Source organism: Gorilla gorilla, chromosome 21 (genome assembly GCF_029281585.2).
Source record: "Gorilla gorilla gorilla isolate KB3781 chromosome 21, NHGRI_mGorGor1-v2.1_pri, whole genome shotgun sequence".
Lineage (NCBI taxonomy): Eukaryota > Metazoa > Chordata > Mammalia > Primates > Hominidae > Gorilla > Gorilla gorilla.
In genome coordinates this window covers 13,589,972-13,612,690 of record NC_073245.2, presented here as the reverse complement: position 1 = coordinate 13,612,690, position 22,719 = coordinate 13,589,972, and the positions used below count along the sequence as shown (strand labels likewise).

At 55.3% G+C, this 22,719-nt stretch overlaps 1 protein-coding gene across 2 annotated transcripts; it reads left to right on the top strand.

The window, feature by feature from the left end:
• Positions 1-2,488: 2,488 nt before the first annotated feature.
• Positions 2,489-22,719, top strand: SIGLEC1 (sialic acid binding Ig like lectin 1). 2 transcript variants are annotated; one of them, XM_055372494.2, is made up of 21 exons: positions 2,489-2,631; positions 3,005-3,364; positions 3,670-3,966; positions 5,617-5,883; positions 6,262-6,516; positions 8,071-8,370; positions 10,235-10,492; positions 11,560-11,895; positions 12,353-12,610; positions 12,807-13,109; positions 14,777-15,037; positions 15,168-15,479; positions 16,006-16,257; positions 16,573-16,842; positions 16,932-17,183; positions 17,502-17,801; positions 18,104-18,364; positions 19,436-19,738; positions 19,998-20,100; positions 20,472-20,544; positions 21,080-22,719. In XM_055372494.2, the coding sequence occupies exons 1-21, from the start codon at positions 2,583-2,585 to the stop codon at positions 21,137-21,139; spliced, it is 5,130 nt and encodes a 1,709-aa protein (XP_055228469.1). In that variant the 5' UTR covers positions 2,489-2,582; the 3' UTR covers positions 21,140-22,719. The 2 variants fall into 2 exon arrangements, with proteins under 2 accessions (XP_055228469.1, XP_063558141.1); XM_063702071.1 differs by lacking the exon at positions 20,472-20,544 and having other exon boundaries at positions 21,080-21,188.

Here is a 22,719-nt window from a genome sequence, read left to right as displayed (position 1 = left end):
GTACATACCACAGTTTGTTTATCCACATCCATTCACTGATGGACACTTGACCTGTTTCCACCTTTTAGTGGAATAGTGCTGCCGTGAACGTTGGTGTACTCTGTTAGAGTCCCTGTTTTCAGTACTTTTGGGTATATACCTAGGAGTGGAATTGCTGGATCATATGGTAATCCTATGTTGACTTTTTGAGGAATGACCAAATTGTTTTCCACAGTGACGGAACCATTTTATATTCCCACCAGCAATACACAAGAATTTCAGCTTCGCATCCTCACCAATATTTATTGTTTTCTGTGTTGCTTTGTTTGTTTGTAAACAGCCATTCTAACGGATGTGAAGTGGTATCTCACTGTGGTTTGGTTTTGATTTGCATTTCCTAATGCCTAGTGATGTTGAGCATCTTTTCATGTCCTTATTAGCCAGTTATATATCTTCTTTGAAGAAATGTTTATTCAAGTGTTTTGCCCATTTTTGGAGTTGGATTTCATGGTTTTTTTGGTGGTTGTTGTTGTTCATTGTAGGAATTCTTTATATATTCTGGATATTAGTCCTTTATCAGATAAATGATTTACAAATATTTTCTCCCATTCTGTGGGTTGTCCTCCTTTTATTCACTCTCTGGATAGTGTCCTTTGATTCATATCCTTTTTTTTTTTTTTTTTTTTGAGACAGAAGAGTCTCTCTCTGTCACCAGGCTGGAGTACAGTGGCGTGATCCTGGCTCACCGTGACCTCTGCCTCCTGGGTTCAGGTGATTCTCCTGCCTCAGCCTTTGGAGTAGCTAGGACTAGAGGTGCACACCACCACACCCAGCTAATTTTGTATTTTTAGTAGAGACGGGGTTTCACCATGTTGGCCAGGATGGTCTCAATCTCTTGACCTTGTGATCTGCATGCCTCAGCCTCCCAAAGTGCTGGGATTACAGGCGTGAGCCACCGCGCCCAGCTGTTGTTTGTTCTTTTCAGACAGGGTCTTGCTCTGTCACCCAGGCTGGAGTGCAGTGGTGCAATCATGGCTCACTGCAGCCTCGACCCCTCCCCTGGGCTCAAGCGATCTTCCCACCTCAGCCTCCAGAGTAGCTGGGACCACAGGCCTGTTTTTTAATTTTTCGAAGAGACAGAGTCTTGCAGTATTGCCCAGGCTCGTCTTGAATTCCTGGGCTAAAGTGATCCTCCTGCCTCAGCCTCCCAAACTGTTGGGTTCACAGGCATGAGCCACTGTGTCTGGCCAAGTTTTAAATTTTGATGAAGTCCAAGTTACCTATTTTTTTTTTCGTGCTTTTAATTTCATACTTAAGAAAGCATTGCCTAATCCAAGGTCATGAAGATTTTCACCTGTTTTCTTCTAAGAGTTTTGTAGTTTCACTTATATGTGTTTCTGGCATCTCTTCCTTTTGGGCTCAGGTCTATGGTACCCCTTAGACACTCCCTGACCAGGGGCACTCCATGGTTGAGGGCCTGCCTTTTTGGATATGGTACACTCCGCACACATTGAGCTCATATTTGTGGGGTATGTGTTCCACAGCGCTCTCATGCTATCTTTCAAACCTAGACTTGCCCTGCCACCTCCCCACTCCAACTCTGAACCTCAGCTCTGAACCCCTAAAGACCTCACCCCTCTCTTAGTCACTAAGGGGTTTGCTGAATGCCTGGTAGGCTCTGCACTGCTATGGGGCGCATATCTTCAGTTCTAGGTCCTGAGAAATGGGCTCTCACAAGCTGTAAAAAACAAGGCAAGGAAAATAGAGATAGCTCTGGGGTAGCTACAGGAACCTCAAAGGAGAAGTTCCAGCTGGAAGCCAAATTCATGCTGCTCCTTGAAGGTTGAATAAGGTTTCAGTAGGCAAAGATTATCTGTGGTGGAGATAGAGCTGGGCAGCTAGGGAGCCCGTGAGCAGACAGAACTGCCCCCAGAGTGGGTCTGCGGAGAGCAGGGAATGGGGACAGAGCTGGGGGCAGGAAATGAGGACTTTTCACATCTCACGGGCAATGGGGAGCCACAGAAGGTTTTTGAGCAGGGGAGTGACTGTTAAAGGCAGCACTTAGGCAAGTTCAGTAAAGCCCCATAATGGTCTATAGTTAGTAAGGCAGGTGGTAGGAGACAAGCCTCAGGAAGAAACCATCATTCTAGCTGGGTGTCTTGGGGTGAGTCACTGGGCATCTCTGGGCTCCAGTTCCTGTTGGTTTGGGTGGTGGGGAGGGGGCAGGGAAGTGGGGAAGAGGGAGAAACAGCTGTTCGTCTGCCTTAGGGTGGTATCCTTGAGGGGCTGGGAAAGCAGAACTTGGGATAGGGCCAAGGGACACACAGGCTTTTCTGAGGCAGGTCACCAAGTGAGGGCATTCCTGGGCACAGCCTGAGCTGGGAACGTGGCCTCCTGGCTCTCTGCTGGTGTCTGACTCAGAGGTCTTTAAGAGCCCTGCCCTCTTACTGGGTTGGCCAGCAGAGGAGGTGGGGACACAGGCTCGGACTTCTAGCAGGTGCTGGGGCTAAAGCGCCCAGAGGTGTCCCTGGAGGCCCCTGTGAGCCCAGCCAGTGCAGCGCGCACCACCCTCTTAGGCAACAGGAGCAGCACAAGAACCTGCTATGGGCTTCTTGCCCAAGCTTCTCCTCCTGGCCTCATTCTTCCCAGCAGGTAAGCTTTGCGGGCCTAGTGCCTGTCTTCCAGGGTCCAGCCTTCATAAGTCCGGCCCTTGGCAGATTAGACTATGCCTGGGTCACATGTTTGGTTGCTGAGGTCAAGGGAGGGCCCAACCGGGCAGTGGCCGGGAGCTGGGCAGGAAGCTGCGATCTGTCTTCGAGCCACCCTATCAAACCTCTGAGCAGCCTCGGGCAGTGGACTGACCCCTGGGGCACTGAGAAGGGCTGCTCTAAGTGTGCATTTCTCGGGGCAGGGCAGAGTTTGGGAGCCCAGCTGGGGCACCTTCCCTGGGGCAGGTCGCAGGGCTCTGTGGCACCCTGAGGCCTGTATCACCCTCCTCTCTGTCCCCCTGCCGTTCTTCCCCCAGGCCAGACCTCATGGGGCGTCTCCAGTCCCCAGGACGTGCAGGGTGTGAAGGGGTCTTGCCTGCTTATCCCCTGCATCTTCAGCTTCCCTGCCGACGTGGAGGTGCCCGACGGCATCACGACCATCTGGTACTACGACTACTCAGGCCAGCGGCAGGTGGTGAGCCACTCGGCGGACCCCAAGCTGGTGGAGGCCCGCTTCCGCGGCCGCACCGAGTTCATGGGGAACCCCGAGCACAGGGTGTGCAACCTGCTGCTGAAGGACCTGCAGCCCGAGGACTCTGGTTCCTACAATTTCCGCTTCGAGATCAGTGAGGTCAACCGCTGGTCAGATGTGAAAGGCACCTTGGTCACAGTAACAGGTGATAAGTGGGGTGGCCTGGCTGCCCCCCGGGAGGGATTCCCAAGCTGCTTCTGGACCCCTTGGCTCTCAGCCCCAGCCCTTGTCCTGAATCTAAGCCCAGCCAGTCTCAGCCTCTGTTCCAGCCCCGGCGTAGGCCCAGGCCTGGTTCTCCCTTGTATTCACCCAAGTGGGGTTGGAGTAGAAAGCGCCTTTTCTTCCCCTAAAAGCCCCCTCCCCAGGGCTCTCTCCTCAGCTGGGGTTTCCAGGGCGAGGGATCTCAGGGGTGGCAAAGCGGGTCCTGAGCACTGCTGTCTCTGTCCTCAGAAGAGCCCAGGGTGCCCACCATTGCCTCCCCGGTGGAGCTTCTCGAGGGCACAGAGGTGGACTTCAACTGCTCCACTCCCTATGCATGCCTGCAGGAGCAGGTCAGACTGCAGTGGCAAGGCCAGGACCCTGCTCGCTCTGTCACCTTCAACAGCCAGAAGTTTGAGCCCACCGGCGTCGGCCACCTGGAGACCCTCCACATGGCCATGTCCTGGCAGGACCACGGCCGGATCCTGCGCTGCCAGCTCTCCGTGGCCAATCACAGGGCTCAGAGCGAGATTCACCTCCAAGTGAAGTGTGAGTTGTCTGGGGACACACCCTTGTGGCTGAGCGCATCTGTTGCTCCTGACAGAAACCAGCCCCTCTCCAGCCCACAGAAACGGAACCCTTGCTCCTGATGCAAAACCAGGCTGCTCCTGGGCCTCCAGGGTAGGGCAAGTGGAGAGACACTGCTGAGCCCCAAGGGCTTCGTTAAATGGTTCCCTTCCACCTCCTACTGCTTCGAAGGGGCTTGTCCTTGAGGCCAGGCTGGGCAGAGAAAGGGAGACACAAAGGGTTGGGGAACAGGAGCTCCCACGCAGCTTCAGGGTTGGCAGCAAGTGCCCCGGGATTTACCCCGTGCTGGAGGATGCTGGGGAGGTGGGATTTATCCCTTTCCTGCCTGGCTCTGTTTTCTCAGTCTATGGCGAAGATAACAATAGATGGTTCCTGTCTCACAGATTTATGATAAAAATTAAAGGAGATGGGCCGGGCGCGGTGGCTTATGCCTGTAATCCCATCACTTTGGGAGGCTGAGGCGGGTGGATCACTTGAGGCCAGGGATTCAAGACCAGCTTGGCCAACATGGTGAAACCTCATCTCTACTAAAAATACAAAAATTAGCCGGGTGTGGTGGCATATGCCTGTAATCCCAGTTACTAAGGAGGCTGAGGCACTAGGATTGCTTGAACCCAGGAGGTGGAGTTGTATTGAGTTGTGATTGTGCCACTGCACTCCAGCCTGGGTGACAGAGTGAGACTATGTCTCAAACAAAAAACAACAACAACAACAACAAATAAAGGAGATGACCCAGGTAAAGTATTTAGAAGAGTGTCTGGCACATATTAAACACTTGAGGCCGGATACAGTGGCTCACACCTGTAACCCCAGTGCTTTGGGAGGCCAAGGCAGGAGAATTGCTTGAGGCAAGGAGTTCGAGACCAGCCTGGGCAACATAGTGAGACCCTGTCTCTACAAAAAAATTAAAAAACAAAAATTAGCTGGATGTGGTGGCTTGCACCTGTAGTCCCAGTTCCTCGGGAGGCTGAGGCAGGAGGATCACTTGAGCCCAGGAGTTTCAGGCTGCAGTGAGCTATGATTGTGCCTCTGCACTCCAGCTTGGGTGACTGAGCCAGATCCTGTTTCGAAAAAAATAAGAATAAAACACTTGAATACACAGAGAGAGGCTTTGGAACAAGATTTAAGGAAATGCAGTTCTTTGTGTTGTTGGCCTCTTGCTTACAAACTGGGTAACTATTTTCAGAGCTACTTTGATGCTGCCTTTGGCCCCCTCCCACTAGGTGGTTGGTCCCTTACCAATAGCTTCCAGAGGCCACTAAAGCTAGCAGTGGGATACCCATGACCCTGTGTGTGGAGCTCATCCCAAATAGAGCAGGAGCAATGGACAGCATTGGGAAGCAGAAAACTACAGCTGGTGGGGTAGGCTGGACGCTGGCCAAGCGTCACACGATCAGCTCTCAATGGGCATAGGAATGCATCAGGCGCAGGGGGCGGGAAAGGGACGGACATGGGCAGACAGAGCATGCCCTGGGTGAGGATTGAAGGGGACTGCTGTTTTACCTGGGCATACTTCCTTAGGACTGAGCTTTTAAGGGGGGGCAAGAAGAAGTGTGCCATCCTCTGCCCTCCCCAAGCACCTTACCCAATACCCCCTACTGTGACTTGCAGATGCCCCCAAGGGTGTGAAGATCCTCCTCAGCCCCTCGGGGAGGAACATCCTTCCAGGTGAGCTGGTCACACTCACCTGCCAGGTGAACAGCAGCTACCCTGCAGTCAGTTCCATTAAGTGGCTCAAGGATGGGGTACGCCTCCAAACCAAGACTGGTGTGCTGCACCTGCCCCAGGCAGCCTGGAGCGATGCTGGCGTCTACACCTGCCAAGCTGAGAATGGCGTGGGCTCTTTGGTCTCAGCCCCCGCCAGCCTCCACATCTTCAGTGAGTTCTTGGGAAGGTTGTGTATTGGCCAGAGAATAGGGAGGAGCTCAGGCCTCAGGGACGGAGGGGAGACAGGGCAGGGCAGGGCAGGGCCAGCAACTGGCATAACCCAGTGCTTCCTGGATGCAGGTGTGGAGTCCCAGCCCTGCCTTACCATGAGACAGGTGACAATACCCCCCCGAAGGGTGGGGTGTCAGGGGGATCCTGGTGAGCAGGACAAAGAGATGCAGAGCACTCCAGGAGGCTCCACTGTAGTAGCAGGCGGGTGGTGTAGGATGTGCAGAGATTGAGGCTGATTGGCTGAGACCCGGGGACTGTATGGGGCTGGGGCTGGAAGTCGGCTGGGACCCCCCAGCACTCCCTATGCTGCCCTTGCAGTGGCTGAGGTCCAGGTGAGCCCAGCAGGTCCCATCCTGGAGAACCAGACAGTGACACTAGTCTGCAACACACCCAACGAGGCACCCAGCGATCTCCGCTACAGCTGGTACAAGAACCATGTCCTGCTGGAGGATGCCCACTCCCATACCCTCCGGCTGCACTTGGCCACTAGGGCTGATACTGGCTTCTACTTCTGTGAGGTGCAGAACGCACATGGCAGCGAGCGCTCGGGCCCTGTCAGCGTGGTAGTCAACCGTAAGAGGCCAGGGTGGGGTGGCACTGGACACAGAGCAGGACCAGATGGTGGAGCCCCAAGGAAGGGTTGGGGTCCTGGGCGTGGGAACTTCAAGGCCACTTACCTGGAGGTGGCCTTGAGCTCATGTCCCAGCTCTGCACACCTGGGCAATGCTTTGACCTCCCTACTTCCCTCCTATTTTATATTTGGAAGTTTAAACTTATGAAAAGTTGCAGAGAAAGACAAAGAATGATTATATACCTTTAACCTAGATTTCCCATTTATTAACATTTTGGCACATTTGCTTAATCTTTCTCGCTGTCTACACAGACACACACACGCGCATACATACATATAAATGTATGGATATAGACTTGCATATATACATGTGCACTTATGTGTATGCACATCCACTCTATGTGGACACGTGCACTTATACATATATGGACACTCTATATACATATGCATATGCTATCTATGTATCTACCTACATATTTATGTTCCTGAAGTTGCAGACATGATGCCTCTTTACTGCTAAATTCCTAAGATCATTCTCTTACATATCCACAATGCAATGATCATGATCAGGAAAATTAGCATTGATAGAAGACTTTTTTTTTTTTTTTTTGAGATGGAGTCTCGCTGTGTTGCCCAGGCTGGAGTGCAATGGTGCTATCTTGGCTCACTGCAATATCCGCCTCTGGGGCTCAAGCGATTCTCCTCCTGCCTCAGCCTCCTGAGTAGCTGGGATTACAGGCACCCACAATCCTGCCTGGCTAATTTTTGTGTTTTTGTAGAGACAGGGTTTCACCATGTTGGCCAGGATGGTCTTGAACTCCTGACCTCAGGTGATCCACCTACCTCGGCCTCCCAAAGTACTGGGATTACAGGTATGAGCCACTACACCCGGCTGATAGAAGACTGTTATCTAAGCTATAATCCATATTCACATTTTACCAATGGACCTAATACTGTCTTTTGTAGCCATTTTTTTTCTGGTCCAGAATACAATCACAGTTCACATATTGCATTGGGTCGTTGCGTCTCTTCATTCTCCGTTAGTCTGGGACTGTTCCTCAGTCTTTCCTTGTCATTCTTGACATTGAAACTTGCAGAGTGCAGGCCTGCTGTTCTGAGGAGGTCCCTCACTCCACATTTGCCTGACTTGAACGGCCTGAGACCATGCCCTCTGGGTGGGAAGGCCGCGGACATGCTGCTCTGCCCTGTCAGGAGGCACTCTGTGTCAGCTTGTCCCATTGCTGATGATGCTCACTTTGGTCACCTGGCTGAGGTGCTGTCCCTCACCAGGTCTCTCCATTAGTTTTCTCATCTTTGAAGTGGGGCTTGTATCCCCACTTGCAGGGTGGCCTTGAACACTGACTGGGACAACAGAGTGATGTACCCAGCCCAGCCAAGGACAAAAGTGTATTCAGCAGGCACTCAGGCACTTTGGGATCACCCCCTTCTCACAGGGCAGTGTGGGACAAAGCGGTGCAGAGGTCACGGGTTGTATCAGGGTATCCAGGGAATGCCCTTGTCTGAGGGTGACAGGCCCACCTCTCGTCTCCACACAGACCCGCCTCTCACCCCAGTCCTGACAGCCTTCCTGGAGACCCAGGCGGGACTTGTGGGCATCCTTCACTGCTCTGTGGTCAGTGAGCCCCTGGCCACACTGGTGCTGTCACATGGGGGTCATATCCTGGCCTCCACCTCCGGGGACAGTGATCACAGCCCACGCTTCAGTGGTACCTCTGGTCCCAACTCCCTGCGCCTGGAGATCCGAGACCTGGAGGAAACTGACAGTGGGGAGTACAAGTGCTCAGCCACCAACTCCCTTGGAAATGCAACCTCCACCCTGGACTTCCATGCCAATGGTAAGATGGGCACTGGCAGCCAGGGAGAGTGGAGGGAGCCTGAGGAGGAGCCTCCAGTCTGTTCCTTCTAGAAGTCTAGTGGACTCAACCACAGGACTGAGCTAACTGGCTACGTCACATAAAAGACAGGGGCTGTGCAGTGACCCAACGTCAGAGCTTCCTGAAAGTCAAGGGAAAAAGGGAAACACAACAGGTCACATCATTCCTTTTGCGCCTACCCTGACCCTAAACTTGGAGAGTCCCTCAGAAGCATTCATTGTTTTTTAATTATGAAACTTTGGGAGCAGGCTCTATGCTAGCAGTCAGATGTGGGAAGCCAAATAGAAAAGTAGGGTCTTCTGGCCGGGCGTGGTGGCTCACTCCTGTAATCTCAGCACTTTGGGAGGCCGAGGTGGGTGGATCACGAGGTCAAGAGATCGAGACCATCCTGGCCAACATGGTGAAATCCCATCTCTACTAAAAATACAAAAATTAGCTGGGCATGGTGGTGAGTTCCTGTAGTCCCAGCTACCTGGGAGGCTAAGGCAGGAGAATCGCTTGAACCCAGGAGGTGGAAGTTGTAGTGAGCCAAGATAGCGCCACTGCACTCCAGCCTGGGTGACAAGAGTGAGACTCTGTCTCAAAAAAAAAAAGAAAAAGAAAAAAGAAAAGTAGGGTCTTCCAACTTTCGGTATGTGCACTGTCCTTCCCTCCTCCTGAGGGCATGGTAGCTAATTGATCAAGCCAGGTTTTTCTTTTTGTTTTTTGAGATAGGGTGTTGCTCTGTTGCCCAGGCCGGAGTGCAATGGTATGTTCATGGCTCACTGCAGCCTCTAACTCCTGGGCTCAAGCCATCCTCCCATCTCAGCCTCCCAAATAGCTGAGACTACGGCCCATGTCACCACACCCAGCTAATTAAAAAAAAAAAAAAATTGTGGCCAGGCATGGTGGCTCATGCCTGTAATTCCAGCACTTTGGGAGGCCGAGGCAGGCAGATCACCTGAGGTCAGGAGCTTGAGATCAGCCTGGCCAACGTGGTGAAACCCCGTCTCCACTAAAAATACAAAAATTAGCCGGGTGTGGTGGCGCACACCTGTGGTCCCAGCTACTAGGGAGGCTGAGGCAGGATAATTGCTTGAACCTGGGAGGCAGAGGTTGTAGCAAGCTGAGATTGCGCCACTGCACTCCAGCCTGGCTGACGGAGCAAGACTCCGTCTCAAAAAAAAAAAAAAAAAAGCTGGCCACAGTGGCTCACACCTGTAATCCCAGCACTTTGGGAGGCTGAGGCGGGTGGATCACCAGAGGTCGGGAGTTCGAGATCTGCCTGGCTAACATGGTGAAACCCTATCTCTACTACATGTATAACATTAGCTGGGTGTGGTGGCACACCTGTAATCCTAGCTACTTGGTAGGCTGAGGCAGGAGAATCGCTTGAACCTGGGAGGCAGAGGTTGCAGTGAGGCAGGATCACGCCACTGCACTCCAGCCTGGGAGACAGAGTGAGACTCAGTCTCAAAAAAAAAAAAAATTGTTTGAGATGGAGTCTCACTATGTTGCCTAGGCTGGTCTGGAACTCCTGGCCTCAAACGATCCTTCTGCCTCAGTCTCCCAAAGTGCTAAGATTACAGGCATGAGCTGCCATGCCCAGCCAAGCCAGGTGTTGGACATAAGCCTGGGCTCTGGCTCTGAATCTTCAACCACGCTGCAGCCACCTACTACCAATAGATCTGATTTGGCATTAAAGGGCAAACCCTCCTGATGCACCACAAAGCCCAGAGCTACCTACAGTAGTGTGGGGAAAGGAGAACTCTGGAAGGCTTTCTGTATAGGGCAGCATGTGGGGTTGAGAGGCGGGACCCTTCCCAGCCTCTTCCTCTCCCCGCAGCCGCCCGTCTCCTCATCAGCCCGGCAGCCGAGGTGGTGGAAGGACAGGCAGTGACACTGAGCTGCAGAAGCGGCCTGAGCCCCACACCTGATGCCCGCTTCTCCTGGTACCTGAATGGAGCCCTGCTTCACGAGGGTCCTGGCAGCAGCCTCCTGCTCCCCGCGGCCTCCAGCACTGACGCCGGCTCATACCACTGCCGGGCCCGGGACGGCCACAGTGCCAGTGGCCCCTCTTCGCCAGCTGTTCTCACTGTGCTCTGTGAGCAGCCACCACCTGTTGCAGCCTCCTGCCGGGACCCACCAGACACCCCACCTCCTCTAGGCCCCCCCAGCCCTGTCCTGCCCTGCCCCACGGTCTATATCAGGAGGGCTGGGTCACAGACCTGGCCACAGTGGGCCTTTCCATGTGGGGCTGAAGTTTAGGAAATGAGGCTGGGGCCTTCTCTACCTCCCCATGTCTTTACCCTCCAATGCCAGCCCTGTGGGCTCCTCTGTCCCAGCCTCAAGCTCAGCATGGGCACCACATCCATGCTTTGTCCTCATGGGTGAGCCCTGGGACACCACACTCCTCTATTTGTGCACATGCCCCACAGGCTGCGCTGGGCTCCCATAGACACCAAGGCAAAGCCCCTCAGCACAGGGACAGACAGCCCCTCTGCATCCGCCAAGCGGGGAGGCTCCGTGTAAGACCAAGGGCCTGATTCCAGAGGCTTCCCCTGACACGTGTGCCAGAGCCACGTCCCGGAACTGTCAGAGGGCAGCTGCCTCTGCAAAGTTTTCTGGTGTCTGAGTGAGATCACATGGGGGCCTTGGCTGATTGCTCTCTTTTGGCCAACTGTCTCCAGAAGCCTTCAGGAAGAGGCCATTCTATGCATTCACTAGTATCACAGGAGCTGGCTTGGAGATCACAGATAAGCTGCAGGGCAGATCTTGAGGGGAGGCTCCGTGGTAAGGCATTGGGTGCAGGGTGGGAGCAGACAGCATGACCCCCAGGGATTGCTAGGTGGGCACGCTGCTCAGCAGCAGATGGGACTTATGCAAGGTGGCAGCCAGCCCACACAGCACCTTTGTCTGAGCAAGAAAATGGTGCTCCTTCTTCTGGGGAGACTCAGTAAGCATCAGGGCACAGCTTAGCTTGAGGAGCATGAGCCTAGCTTGAGTTCCACCCACCCTGGTCTGGCTGCCCTTGTGCAGTGCACAGTCTGCACAGCTGCTTGGGGCAGCCTTCGGGATCTGCCTTTGTCCAGTGTATTCTGGGAGCCTAGCCAGGCTTGTGGGGCCCTGGAGCATCCGTGGGATGAGTGCCCATGTTCTTCCTCCCTGCAGACCCACCTCGACAACCAACATTCACCACCAGGCTGGACCTTGATGCCGCTGGGGCCGGGGCTGGACGGCGAGGCCTCCTTTTGTGCCGTGTGGACAGCGACCCCCCCGCCAGGCTGCAGCTGCTCCACAAGGACCATGTTGTGGCCACTTCCCTGCCGTCAGGGGGTGGCTGCAGCACCTGTGGGGGCTGTTCCCCACGCATGAAGGTCACCAAAGCCCCCAACTTGCTGCGTGTGGAGATTCACAACCCTTTGCTGGAAGAGGAGGGCTTGTACCTCTGTGAGGCCAGCAACGCCCTGGGCAACGCCTCCATCTCAGCCACCTTCAATGGCCAGGGTGAGTCGGGCAGGGAATGGGTGGCCTGGGGGCAGGGGCTGGAGCTCTGGACTGTTCTGCTCCGAGGAGGATCTAATCAGGCAAAACCACTCTGTGCAGCAGTGGGGGCCCTTCGCTGCCCTCCTCCACATTCAGGAAGAGCGGAGCTGCTCCTTCCCATGATCTCTGTTCAGGCCGGGGATAGGCGACACAGCTGGTCTCTGAGGAAGGACTCCCCAGCTGGGACAGTTGGGCTGCCTTGTCCTCCTTCCCTGTACTGCAACCCTCTCTGCCCCGGGCCCCCACAGTCCCCAGGGCCCACTTCTCCTAGGCTGCCCTGTGTGAGCTGGCTTGCTTTTCTCCCCAACCCTGTGGGCACCCCAGGGGGCCTCCTTCCTGTTCCTTCCAGGTTGGGCGGCTGGACCCCTGGCTTCTGGGGGCCGGGGGTGGTCAGTAAGCTGTGCCGCCTGCTCTCCAGCCACTGTCCTGGCCATTGCACCATCACACACGCTTCAGGAGGGCACAGAAGCCAACTTGACTTGCAACGTGAGCCGGGAAGCTGCTGGCAGCCCTGCTAACTTCTCCTGGTTCCGAAATGGGGTGCTGTGGGCCCAGGGTCCCCTGGAGACCGTGACACTGCTGCCCGTGGCCAGAACTGATGCTGCCCTTTACGCCTGCCGCATCCTGACTGAGGCTGGTGCCCAGCTCTCCACTCCCGTGCTCCTGAGTGTACTCTGTGGGTGACTGGCATGGGCAGCCTGGGGACTTGGAGGGTGGAGGGGTGGTCTGGGGAGAGGCAGGGGCTGGGCTGGGGTTTGGAGAGGAAAGAGCATGGCTTAGGCTGTGTGTGTGGCAGGAGGTGGGGGACATAGTGTGGCAGTTGTAATGTGGTGAGCTAGGCTGGGTGGCCTCAGCTCCCTCTGTTCCTGCAGATCCCCCGGACCCTCCAAAGCTGTCAGCCCTCCTAGACATGGGCCAGGGCCACATGGCTCTGTTCATCTGCACTGTGGACAGCCGCCCCCTGGCCTTGCTGGCCCTGTTCCATGGGGAGCACCTCCTGGCCACCAGCCTGGGTCCCCAGGTCCCATCCCATGGTCGGTTCCAGGCTAAGGCTGAGGCCAACTCCCTGAAGTTAGAGGTCCGAGAACTGGGCCTTGGGGACTCTGGCAGCTACCGCTGTGAGGCCACAAATGTTCTTGGATCATCCAACACCTCACTCTTCTTCCAGGTCCGAGGTGAGTGTCAGTCTTCTGAAGATATGGTAGACTCTGATGCCCTGGGGACTACTCTGGTCAGACTTTGGGCTGGGTGCTGTGAATTTTGTGCAGAAATATGTCTTTTTCAGTCCTGGTAAGGGCAGTTTCCAGCCAGCCAGCAGAAGGCCTCCCTTTGCCTCCAGCTAGATATTTTCACCTGTAATAACTGCAGCAGCCACTAGGAGGCAATGGCAATTCACAAAGTGGCTTGCTTGGTGGGAGCGCTTTCTGAAATAACTTGTTTTGTGATCATATAATTTTGTTACATAGTAAACATTCTCATACATATGTATATTTATATTATGCATATATGTTTATGTATGAGTATATACACATACAAATATACATTATGTATATTCTTATGCATAATATATTCATATTCTTTATTTATATACACATACGTGTGTGTGTGTGTGTGTGTGTGTGTGTGTGTGTGTGTGTGTATATATAGTCTCTATAAAAATCCTCCCTCAGGCCGGGCACCATGGCTCATGCCTGTAATCCCAGCACTTTGGGAGGCTGAGGTGGGCGGATCACTTGAGGTCAGGAGTTCAAGACCAGCCTGGCCAACACTCTACTAAAAATACAAAAATTAGCTAGGTGTGGTGGTGGGCATTTGTAATCCCAGTTACTCGGGAGGCTAAGGCAGGCGAATCATTTGAACCTGGGAGATGGAGGTTGCAGTGAGCCAAAATTGTACTTCACTCTAGCCTGGATGACAGAGTGAGACTCTGTCTTAAAAAAAAAAAATTCTCCCTAAACAAATAAACCAGGAAAAAGGAAAGATAATGCCCATAATGCGAAGGTCAAAGGAACATGTGTGTTTCTTCCACCACGGTGACCGACAGCACCAATTTTGGGACATTTACTTTGAGCCTTGGTTCTGTGTATCTTTTCTTACTTAGCATACCTATTTCGCAGGAAGAAATTGAAGGTTTGAGTTTTAGGAGCTTTTCCCCAGTTGCATGACCCTGCTAGCTGTGGTCTCAGGCATGGTCTGTGTTCTTGCTTAGCATTCCAGCTGTCCCTCCTCTCACTCCCTGCAACCTGGGGTTCTCCTGCTTCACACCCAGGGGCCACTGAGGAGCTGCCCTTTGCCTGGTCCCCAGGTCCTGTGCTCTTGTGGCCTGGAGTCTGGATGCAGGGCTGGTCTGGCGAGAGCGCTCAAGATAATATAGCTGCTAACATTCCCTTCCAAGCCCTCGGTCACCCATGCTGAGTCCAGCTCCTAGTTAGGACAGTGGCCCCGGGATGATCTAAATCCCTCCCTTTTCAATACTTTATGGGTTGAACCAACATTTGTCAGGAGCTAACACATGCAGGCACAGTGCCTGGAACTGGGGTTACAGGTCACACAAGTCCAGTGCCCATAGGGCTTACGCTTTGGTAGGCGAGATATGACTGACACAGTAAAACCATCCCACCAGGTGGTGGGAGGTAAATGCCAGGATGGAGCCTGTGCAGGAGAGTGGGGAGCAGGAGGGGCCAAGGCATGGGGCTGAGTGGGCCCTGGCGGTGGTCTGGAAGGGGGCTGCGGCTCCAACACATGGGGCTGGGTTGTGCAGTCCTAGGTGGACACGCACATGGTCCCAGACTGTGAGGGGTGTGGTGGAGAGCCCTCACCTGCTCTTGGTTTTCCCCTGCAGGAGCCTGGGTCCAGGTGTCACCATCACCTGAGCTCCAAGAGGGCCAGGCTGTGGTCCTGAGCTGCCAGGTACCCACAGGAGTCCCAGAGGGGACCTCATATCGTTGGTATCGGGATGGCCAGCCCCTCCAGGAGTCGACCTCGGCCACGCTCCGCTTTGCAGCCATAACTTTGACACAAGCTGGGGCCTATCATTGCCAAGCCCAGGCGCCAGGCTCAGCCACCACGAGCCTAGCTGCACCCATCAGCCTCCACGTGTCCTGTAAGGACTTTTGTCCCATCCAGATGTGGGGGAAGGAATGCAGTCACCCAGTCCTGGGCTGTGTCACATGACAGAGCCCTGGATGAGGGACCCCCCTGGCTGGGTCCTGACCACTCCCCACCCTGTGTAGACGCCCCACGCCACATCACACTCACTACCCTGATGGACACAGGCCCTGGGCGACTGGGCCTCCTCCTGTGCCGTGTGGACAGTGACCCTCCGGCCCAGCTGCGGCTGCTCCACGGGGACCGCCTTGTGGCCTCCACCCTACAAGGTGTGGGAGGACCCGAAGGCAGCTCTCCCAGGCTGCATGTGGCTGTGGCCCCCAACACACTGCGTCTGGAGATCCACGGGGCTATGCTGGAGGATGAGGGTGTCTATATCTGTGAGGCCTCCAACACCCTGGGCCAGGCCTCGGCCTCAGCTGACTTCCACGCTCAAGGTCAGTGTGTGTGTGTGTGTGTGTGTGTGTGTGTGTGTGTGTGTGTGTGTCCTTTAAAAGAGGAGAGGAGGTGGGACAGGGTTCTAGAAGCCTGGGGGCATGGGAATAGTCCCCGTTCCCACCCTTCCTAACGATGGTGGACTCCAGACTTGAGTTTCTTGGGAGAACCTTTTATAAACACCAAATTTTACAAGTATGCCCAGTGGATAAAACTAAACAGGGAATTTCAGGAGAAAGTGCAGCAGGGGAGGGGAGGTCTGTGGTCTCCCCATTTGCCCCCAGCCAGGGTCAGGGAGGGGCTCAGGGCTTTCCAGGACTCTGTGGAACTCTACTTGGGACCACTCAGGAGCCAGTGGGCTATTCCCAAGCTTGACTTCTAAGCCACATTTATAGGTGGGCCACCCAAGGCTCCCAAAGGCCAAGGGGCTCCCCAGCAGTAGGAGTAGCTCACCCACATGGAGACAGGTAGCCTGCTGTACACAGCCTCAAGACCCTCACTGGTGTCCTGTGCCCTCCCTCTCCCCAGCTGTGAATGTGCAGGTGTGGCCCGGGGCTACCGTGCGGGAGGGGCAGCTGGTGAACCTGACCTGCCTTGTGTGGACCACTCACCCGGCCCAGCTCACCTACACATGGTACCAGGATGGGCAGCAGCGCCTGGATGCCCACTCCATCCTCCTGCCCAACGTCACAGTCAGGGATGCCACCTCCTACCGCTGCGGTGTGGGCCCCCCTGGTCAGGCACCCCGCCTCTCCAGACCTATCACTTTGGACGTCCTCTGTGAGTCTGGCTGGATGCAGGGTGGGACTGACAGGAATGACAGAAGCCCACAGGGATCAGGGCATGGCCGGAACCCGACAGGTGTCCAGTGGGGAACTCCGTACCCAGTAGCTAGTGGAGCACTGGGCAAGGAGCATTAAGAGTAGGGGGCACTGGGGTGAGTCCTGTCTGGGCAGAGGAGCAGTGCCTCAGACTGGGTGGTTGGGAACCATTGGGGTGGGGAGACAGGGCCCTCCTGAGTTTGAATGCCACCTGCAAACTGGCCTCCTGCAGGCTGCCGCCTGTGACTCCGTGTAAGCCTCTCATGCCCTGCAGACGCGCCCCGCAACCTGCGCCTGACCTACCTCCTGGAGAGCCATGGTGGGCAGCTGGCCCTGGTACTGTGCACTGTGGACAGCCGCCCACCTGCCCAGCTGGCCCTCAGCCACGCCGGTCGCCTCTTGGCCTCCTCGACAGCAGCCTCTGTCCCCAACACCCTGCGCCTGGAGCTGCGGGAGCCACAGCCCAGTGATGAGGGTTTCTACAGCTGCTCTGCCCGCAGCCCTCTGGGCCAGGCCAACACGTCCCTGGAGCTGCGGCTGGAGGGTAAGGCAGGGCCTAGGCCAAGCCCACTGAGATGGAAACCCACTGTGGTGTCTGGCTGGGCCCAGCTGATCCTGGCCTCCTTGGTACAGGTGTGCGGGTGATCCTGGCTCCAGAGGCTACCGTGCCTGAAGGTGCCCCCATCACAGTGACCTGTGAGGACCCTGCTGCCCGCGCACCCACCCTCTATACCTGGTACCACAATGGTCGTTGGCTGCAGGAGGGTCCAGCTGCCTCACTCTCATTCCTGGTGGCTACGCGGGCTCATGCAGGCGCCTACTCTTGCCAGGCCCAGGATGCCCAGGGCACCCGCAGCTCCCGTCCTGCTGCCCTGCAAGTCCTCTGTGAGCAGAGGGTCCTTGGCCAGGGCTGCCCAGGAGGAGGGTGGTGGAGGGTGCTTCTGGGCTCTGGTGGGAGTGGGCAAAGGACTGCAGTGGGCCCAGGAATGGGCAGTTGGGGAAAGAGGACATAGGTGCTAGAGAAAGAGACAGTCCTATAAGCCCTGCCTGGAGCACTCTGCCCACAGGACTCCTGGGAAGGTGTCACTTCTAGGAAGTGGCCATTGGTCCAGAGGCCTCAGCCTGGCCAACCCCAGGCAGCTAGGCAATGAGCAGTACAGGGTGCCTAAGCAAGGCCCCCATCTGTGCCCTGCCTGCCCACAGATGCCCCCCAGGACGCTGTCCTGTCCTCCTTCCGGGACTCCAGGGCCAGATCCATGGCTGTGATACAGTGCACTGTGGACAGTGAGCCACCTGCTGAGCTGGCCCTATCTCATGATGGCAAGGTGCTGGCCACGAGCAGCGGGGTCCACAGCTTGGCATCAGGGACAGGCCATGTCCAGGTGGCCCGAAACGCCCTACGGCTGCAGGTGCAAGATGTGCCTGCAGGTGATGACACCTATGTTTGCACAGCCCAAAACTTGCTGGGCTCAATCAGCACCACCGGGCGGTTGCAGGTAGAAGGTGAGTGGAAGAGAGGGGAGGAGGAGGGGCTCTGATGCTCTCAGGTCCAAGTCCACGAGAGGGGCTGGAGCTCCCACTAGAGCGGGCTGTCTGGTCTGAGAAAGCTCTGCCTCGAGAAGCCTAATCTGGTGGAGGAGACGCAGCTCCCACCGGAGGGGGCACGGTTCCACCTTGGAAAGCCCTATACCAAGTCAGACTGAGACCTTCCCACAATGTGCAGAGGCCCCTCAGAGGTCCCACCCAGAGGCTCCAGCCCCCAAGGCCTACAGATCCCCAATCATCTCTCTATCCTCCGCCCGCAGGTGCACGCGTGGTGGCAGAGCCTGGCCTGGACGTGCCTGAGGGCGCTGCCCTGAACCTCAGCTGCCGCCTCCTGGGTGGCCCTGGGCCTGTGGGCAACTCCACCTTTGCATGGTTCTGGAATGACCGGCGGCTGCACGCGGAGCCTCTGCCCACTCTCGCCTTCACCCACGTGGCTCGTGCTCAAGCTGGGATGTACCACTGCCTGGCTGAGCTCCCCACTGGGGCTGCTGCCTCTGCTCCAGTCATGCTCCGTGTGCTCTGTGAGTGTGAACCCCCTCCTCCGCCTTAGTCTCCCCACATCTCACACGCCCACCTCAGTTCTTCCTCCTCTTCTGTCTGCCAAGAGTGAAGGCTTCACGGATATTGAGTCCTGGGTTGGAATCCTGGCTCTCCCGCTGTCTGGTTGGGTGACCTTGTAAAATGGGGAATACATCATTCACCTCATCTTGCAAGTAGTATAAGAAATAAATGGCTGGGTGCAGGGGCTCATGCCTGTAATCCCAGCACTTTGAGAGGCTGAGGTGGGCGGATCACTTGAGGTCAGGAGTTCGAGACTAGCCTGGTCAATATGGCAAAACTCCGTCTCTACTAAAAATAACAAAAATTAGCACGGCATGAAGGCACACACCTGTAATCCCAGCTATTCAGGAGGCTGAGGCAGGAGACTCACTTGAGCCTGGGAGGTGGAGGTTGCAGTGAGCCAAGATCACCACAGTGCACTCCAGCCTGGGTGACAGACTGAGACTCTGTCTCAAAAAAAAAAAAAAAAAAAAAAGAAGAAGAGAAAAAACCAAAAGAAATAAAGCATGCTGAGTGTCTGGCACACAATAAGCCCTCATCAGTCTTGGTCTCCCACTCCAGCCTTCACCAAGGCCTACACTGTATCAGTCAGCTATTGCTATTGACCACAACAAAACTTACTGCTTCAAACAAAAGTCATGTTATTTGCTCAATTCTGTGGGCTGGGCTCAGCTGGGGAGTTCTTCTGTTGTTCACACCTCATGTGGCTGCAGTTATCCAGTGGTCTCAGACAACTGCACGCTCCTGGCTGCCAGTTGGGCCACATGTGCCCAGCAGGCTGGCCTGGGTTTCCCACATTGTTGTGTTCCAACAAGTAGAGCAGAAGCTACAAGGCCTCTTGAGGTCTGGCTCTGAAGTTGCACAACATCACTTCTTTCTTCGATTGGTCAAACTGAGTCACAGATTCAAGGAGTGAGGAAATAGGTTCTGCCTCTTAATGGGAGGAGCAGCAAAGTCACTGTGCATGGGTACAGGGAGGGAGGAATTTGTGGTCATTTTCTGCGATCACCACACTCCCTTCCTCCCCACAGACCCTCCCAGGACGCCCACCATGATGGTCTTCGTGGAGCCTGAGGGTGGCCTCCGGGGCATCCTGGATTGCCGAGTGGACAGCGAGCCGCTCGCCAGCCTGACTCTCCACCTTGGCAGTCGACTGGTGGCCTCCAGTCAGCCCCAGGGTGCTCCTGCAGAGCCACACATCCATGTCCTGGCTTCCCCCAATGCCCTGAGGGTGGACATCGAGGCGCTGAGGCCCAGCGACCAAGGGGAATACGTGTGTTCTGCCTCAAATGTCCTGGGCTCTGCCTCTACCTCTACCTACTTTGGGGTCAGAGGTGAGGGGAGGGGGCTCCATCTCCCAGGCCACTCTGCACAAAAGCCCAGCTCTTAGGCCCAAAGGCTTCCTTCCCTGTATCCCTCCTGCTGCAGCATGATTTGCCTGTCTACTCTAAACTGATTGCTAGGAGCACCCTTGTGTGGAGAGCTTCAGCGATAAAGCAAAAGTTAGAAGGTGTCATCTTGGGTGGGTCCCCTTGGAAGGAAGCACTGGGGGCCTGCAGCTGTGGCTGCTCTGAGCCCCTCTCTGTGTTCCAGCCCTGCACCGCCTGCATCAGTTCCAGCAGCTGCTCTGGGTCCTGGGACTGCTGGTGGGCCTCCTGCTCCTGCTGTTGGGCCTGGGGGCCTGCTACACCTGGAGGTGGGTCTGGAGCTGGGAGTGGGCCAGAAGATTGGGGTAAGGCAGCCCACCTCGTCTTCTCCCCAAATTCCCCCAGGTCCTTTAGGACCTCCTATTAAGTTCACAAGCTGCCTACTTCCCAGACTGCCCCTCCAAATTGGAAATCCCTTCTAGAATTGTCCCTAAATCCTCCTTGCTGTAGTTTCCTTCTTTCCTCCTCTCTGCCCTGGCTGTGCTAAAAAAGGGCTAGGGAGGAAGACAGAGGAAGCACCCACTCTCCATGAGGTTCCCACGCTCTGGTGGTCTGGAGCCAGCCTGTGGGGAGCAGGAGAGGAATGGGGGCAGGAGGTGGGGAGCGGAGAGGCTCTCTGAGTCCATTCTGGGCCTTGCAGAAGGAGGCGTGTTTGTAAGCAGAGCATGGGCGAGAATTCGGTGGAGATGGCTTTTCAGAAAGAGACCACGCAGGTATCCATTCAACACACATGGGCAGATATAATACCCAGCTAACCCACAGTGCCAAGTGGCATCTGGAGACTGCTGTCATTTAGAGGATGGTGCCTGGGACCAAGGGGAGGTTGGGGAGAGTGTGCAGGGAACCAGGAGCCCCTCAGGAGATAGGAGAGCCCTGTTGTGCTTGGGGCAGAGAGAATCCCTGTGTCAGCTGGTGGCTGGCTTAGAGGACTAGGGGAGACTTTCTGGACTTAGCAGCATCCCCTCTATTTCCAAGACACATATGTTGTGACTCCCCCACCTTTGTTCTGAGGCCTCTTCCCCACTCCCAAGCCTGCCCATCACCTGGGCAGAAGTGAAAGTCAGTTTCTCCTCCCCTGTGGTGTGTCCCTTCTGCAGCTGATTCACCTGGTAGGCCAGGGCTCCAAGTCACACTTCCAGCCATGCACACTCCCACCAATCCTCTTGGGACCCTACCTGAGGCTGGGGGCCTGGGGGCCTGCCCTGGCTCCCAGAGGCCTCCTGTGACCAGGGTTTTCTCTGTGGGAAGCTCATTGATCCTGATGCAGCCACATGTGAGACCTCAACCTGTGCCCCACCCCTGGGCTGACCAGTGGTGTTGCCTGCCCTCCGGAGGAGAAAGTGGCCAGCATCTGTGATGACTCCAGCCTATGAATGTGAATGAGGCAGTGTTGGGTCCTGCCTGCCTCTACGAAAACAGCTCTGTGACATCTGACTTTTTATGACCTGGCCCCAAGCCTCTTGCCCCCCCAAAAATGGGTGGTGAGAGGTCTACCCAGGAGGGTGTTGACCCTGGAGGACACTGAAGAGCACTGAGCTGATCTCGCTGTCTCTTCTCTGGATCTCCTCCCTTCTCTCCATTTCTCCCTCAAAGGAAGCCCTGCCCTTTCACATCCTTCTCCTCAAAAGTCACCCTGGACTTTGGTTGGATTGCAGCATCCTGCATCCTCAGAGGCTCACCAAGGCATTCTGTATTCAACAGAGTATCAGTCAGCCTGCTCTAACAAGAGACCAAATACAGTGACTTCAACATGATAGAATTTTATTTTTCTCTCCCATGCTAGTCTGGCTGTTACGATGGTTTATGATGTTGGGGCTCAGGATCCTTCTATCTTCCTTTTCTCTATCCCTAAAATGATGCCTTTGATTGTGAGGCTCACCATGGCCCCGCTTTGTCCACATGCCCTCCAGCCAGAAGAAGGAAGAGTGGAGGTAGAAGCACACCCATGCCCATGGTGGACGCAACTCAGAAGCTGCACAGGACTCTTCCACTCACTTCCCATTGGCTGGAGTATTGTCACATGGCTACTGCAAGCTACAAGGGAGACTGGGAAATGTAGTTTTTATTTTGAGTCCAGAGGACGTTTGGAATTGGACTTTCAAAGGACTCCCAACTGTGAGCTCATCCCTGAGACTTTTGACATTGTTGGGAATGCCACCAGCAGGCCATGTTTTGTCTCAGTGCCCATCTACTGAGGGCCAGGGTGTGCCCCTGGCCATTCTGGTTGTGGGCTTCCTGGAAGAGGTGATCACTCTCACACTAAGACTGAGGAAATAAAAAAGGTTTGGTGTTTTCCTAGGGAGAGAGCATGCCAGGCAGTGGAGTTGCCTAAGCAGACATCCTTGTGCCAGATTTGGCCCCTGAAAGAAGAGATGCCCTCATTCCCACCACCAACCCCCCTACCCCCAGGGACTGGGTACTACCTTACTAGCACTTACAAGAGTGGAGGGCAGACACAGATGTAGTCAGCATCCTTATTCCTGCTTCAGGTGCATCTCTGTTCATGACTGCGTGAGCTCCTGTCCTTTTCCTGGAGACCCTGTGTCGGGCTGTTAAAGAGAATGAGTTACCAAGAAGGAATGACGTGCCCCTGCGAATCAGGGACCAACAGGAGAGAGCTCTTGAGTGGGCTAGTGACTCCCCCTGCAGCCTGGTGGAGATGGTGGGAGGAGCTAAGAGCCCTCTGCTCTAGGATTTGGGTTGAAAAACAGAGAGAGAAGTGGGGAGCTGCCTCAGGAGCTAACAGGCTGGGAGGCAGTTGGGGGCCGGGTGAACTTTGTGTAGCCGAGGCCGCACCCTCCCTCATTCCAGGCCCATTCATTTTCATGCTCCATTGCCAGACTCTTGCTGGGAGCCCGTCCAGAATGTCCTCCCAATAAAACTCCATC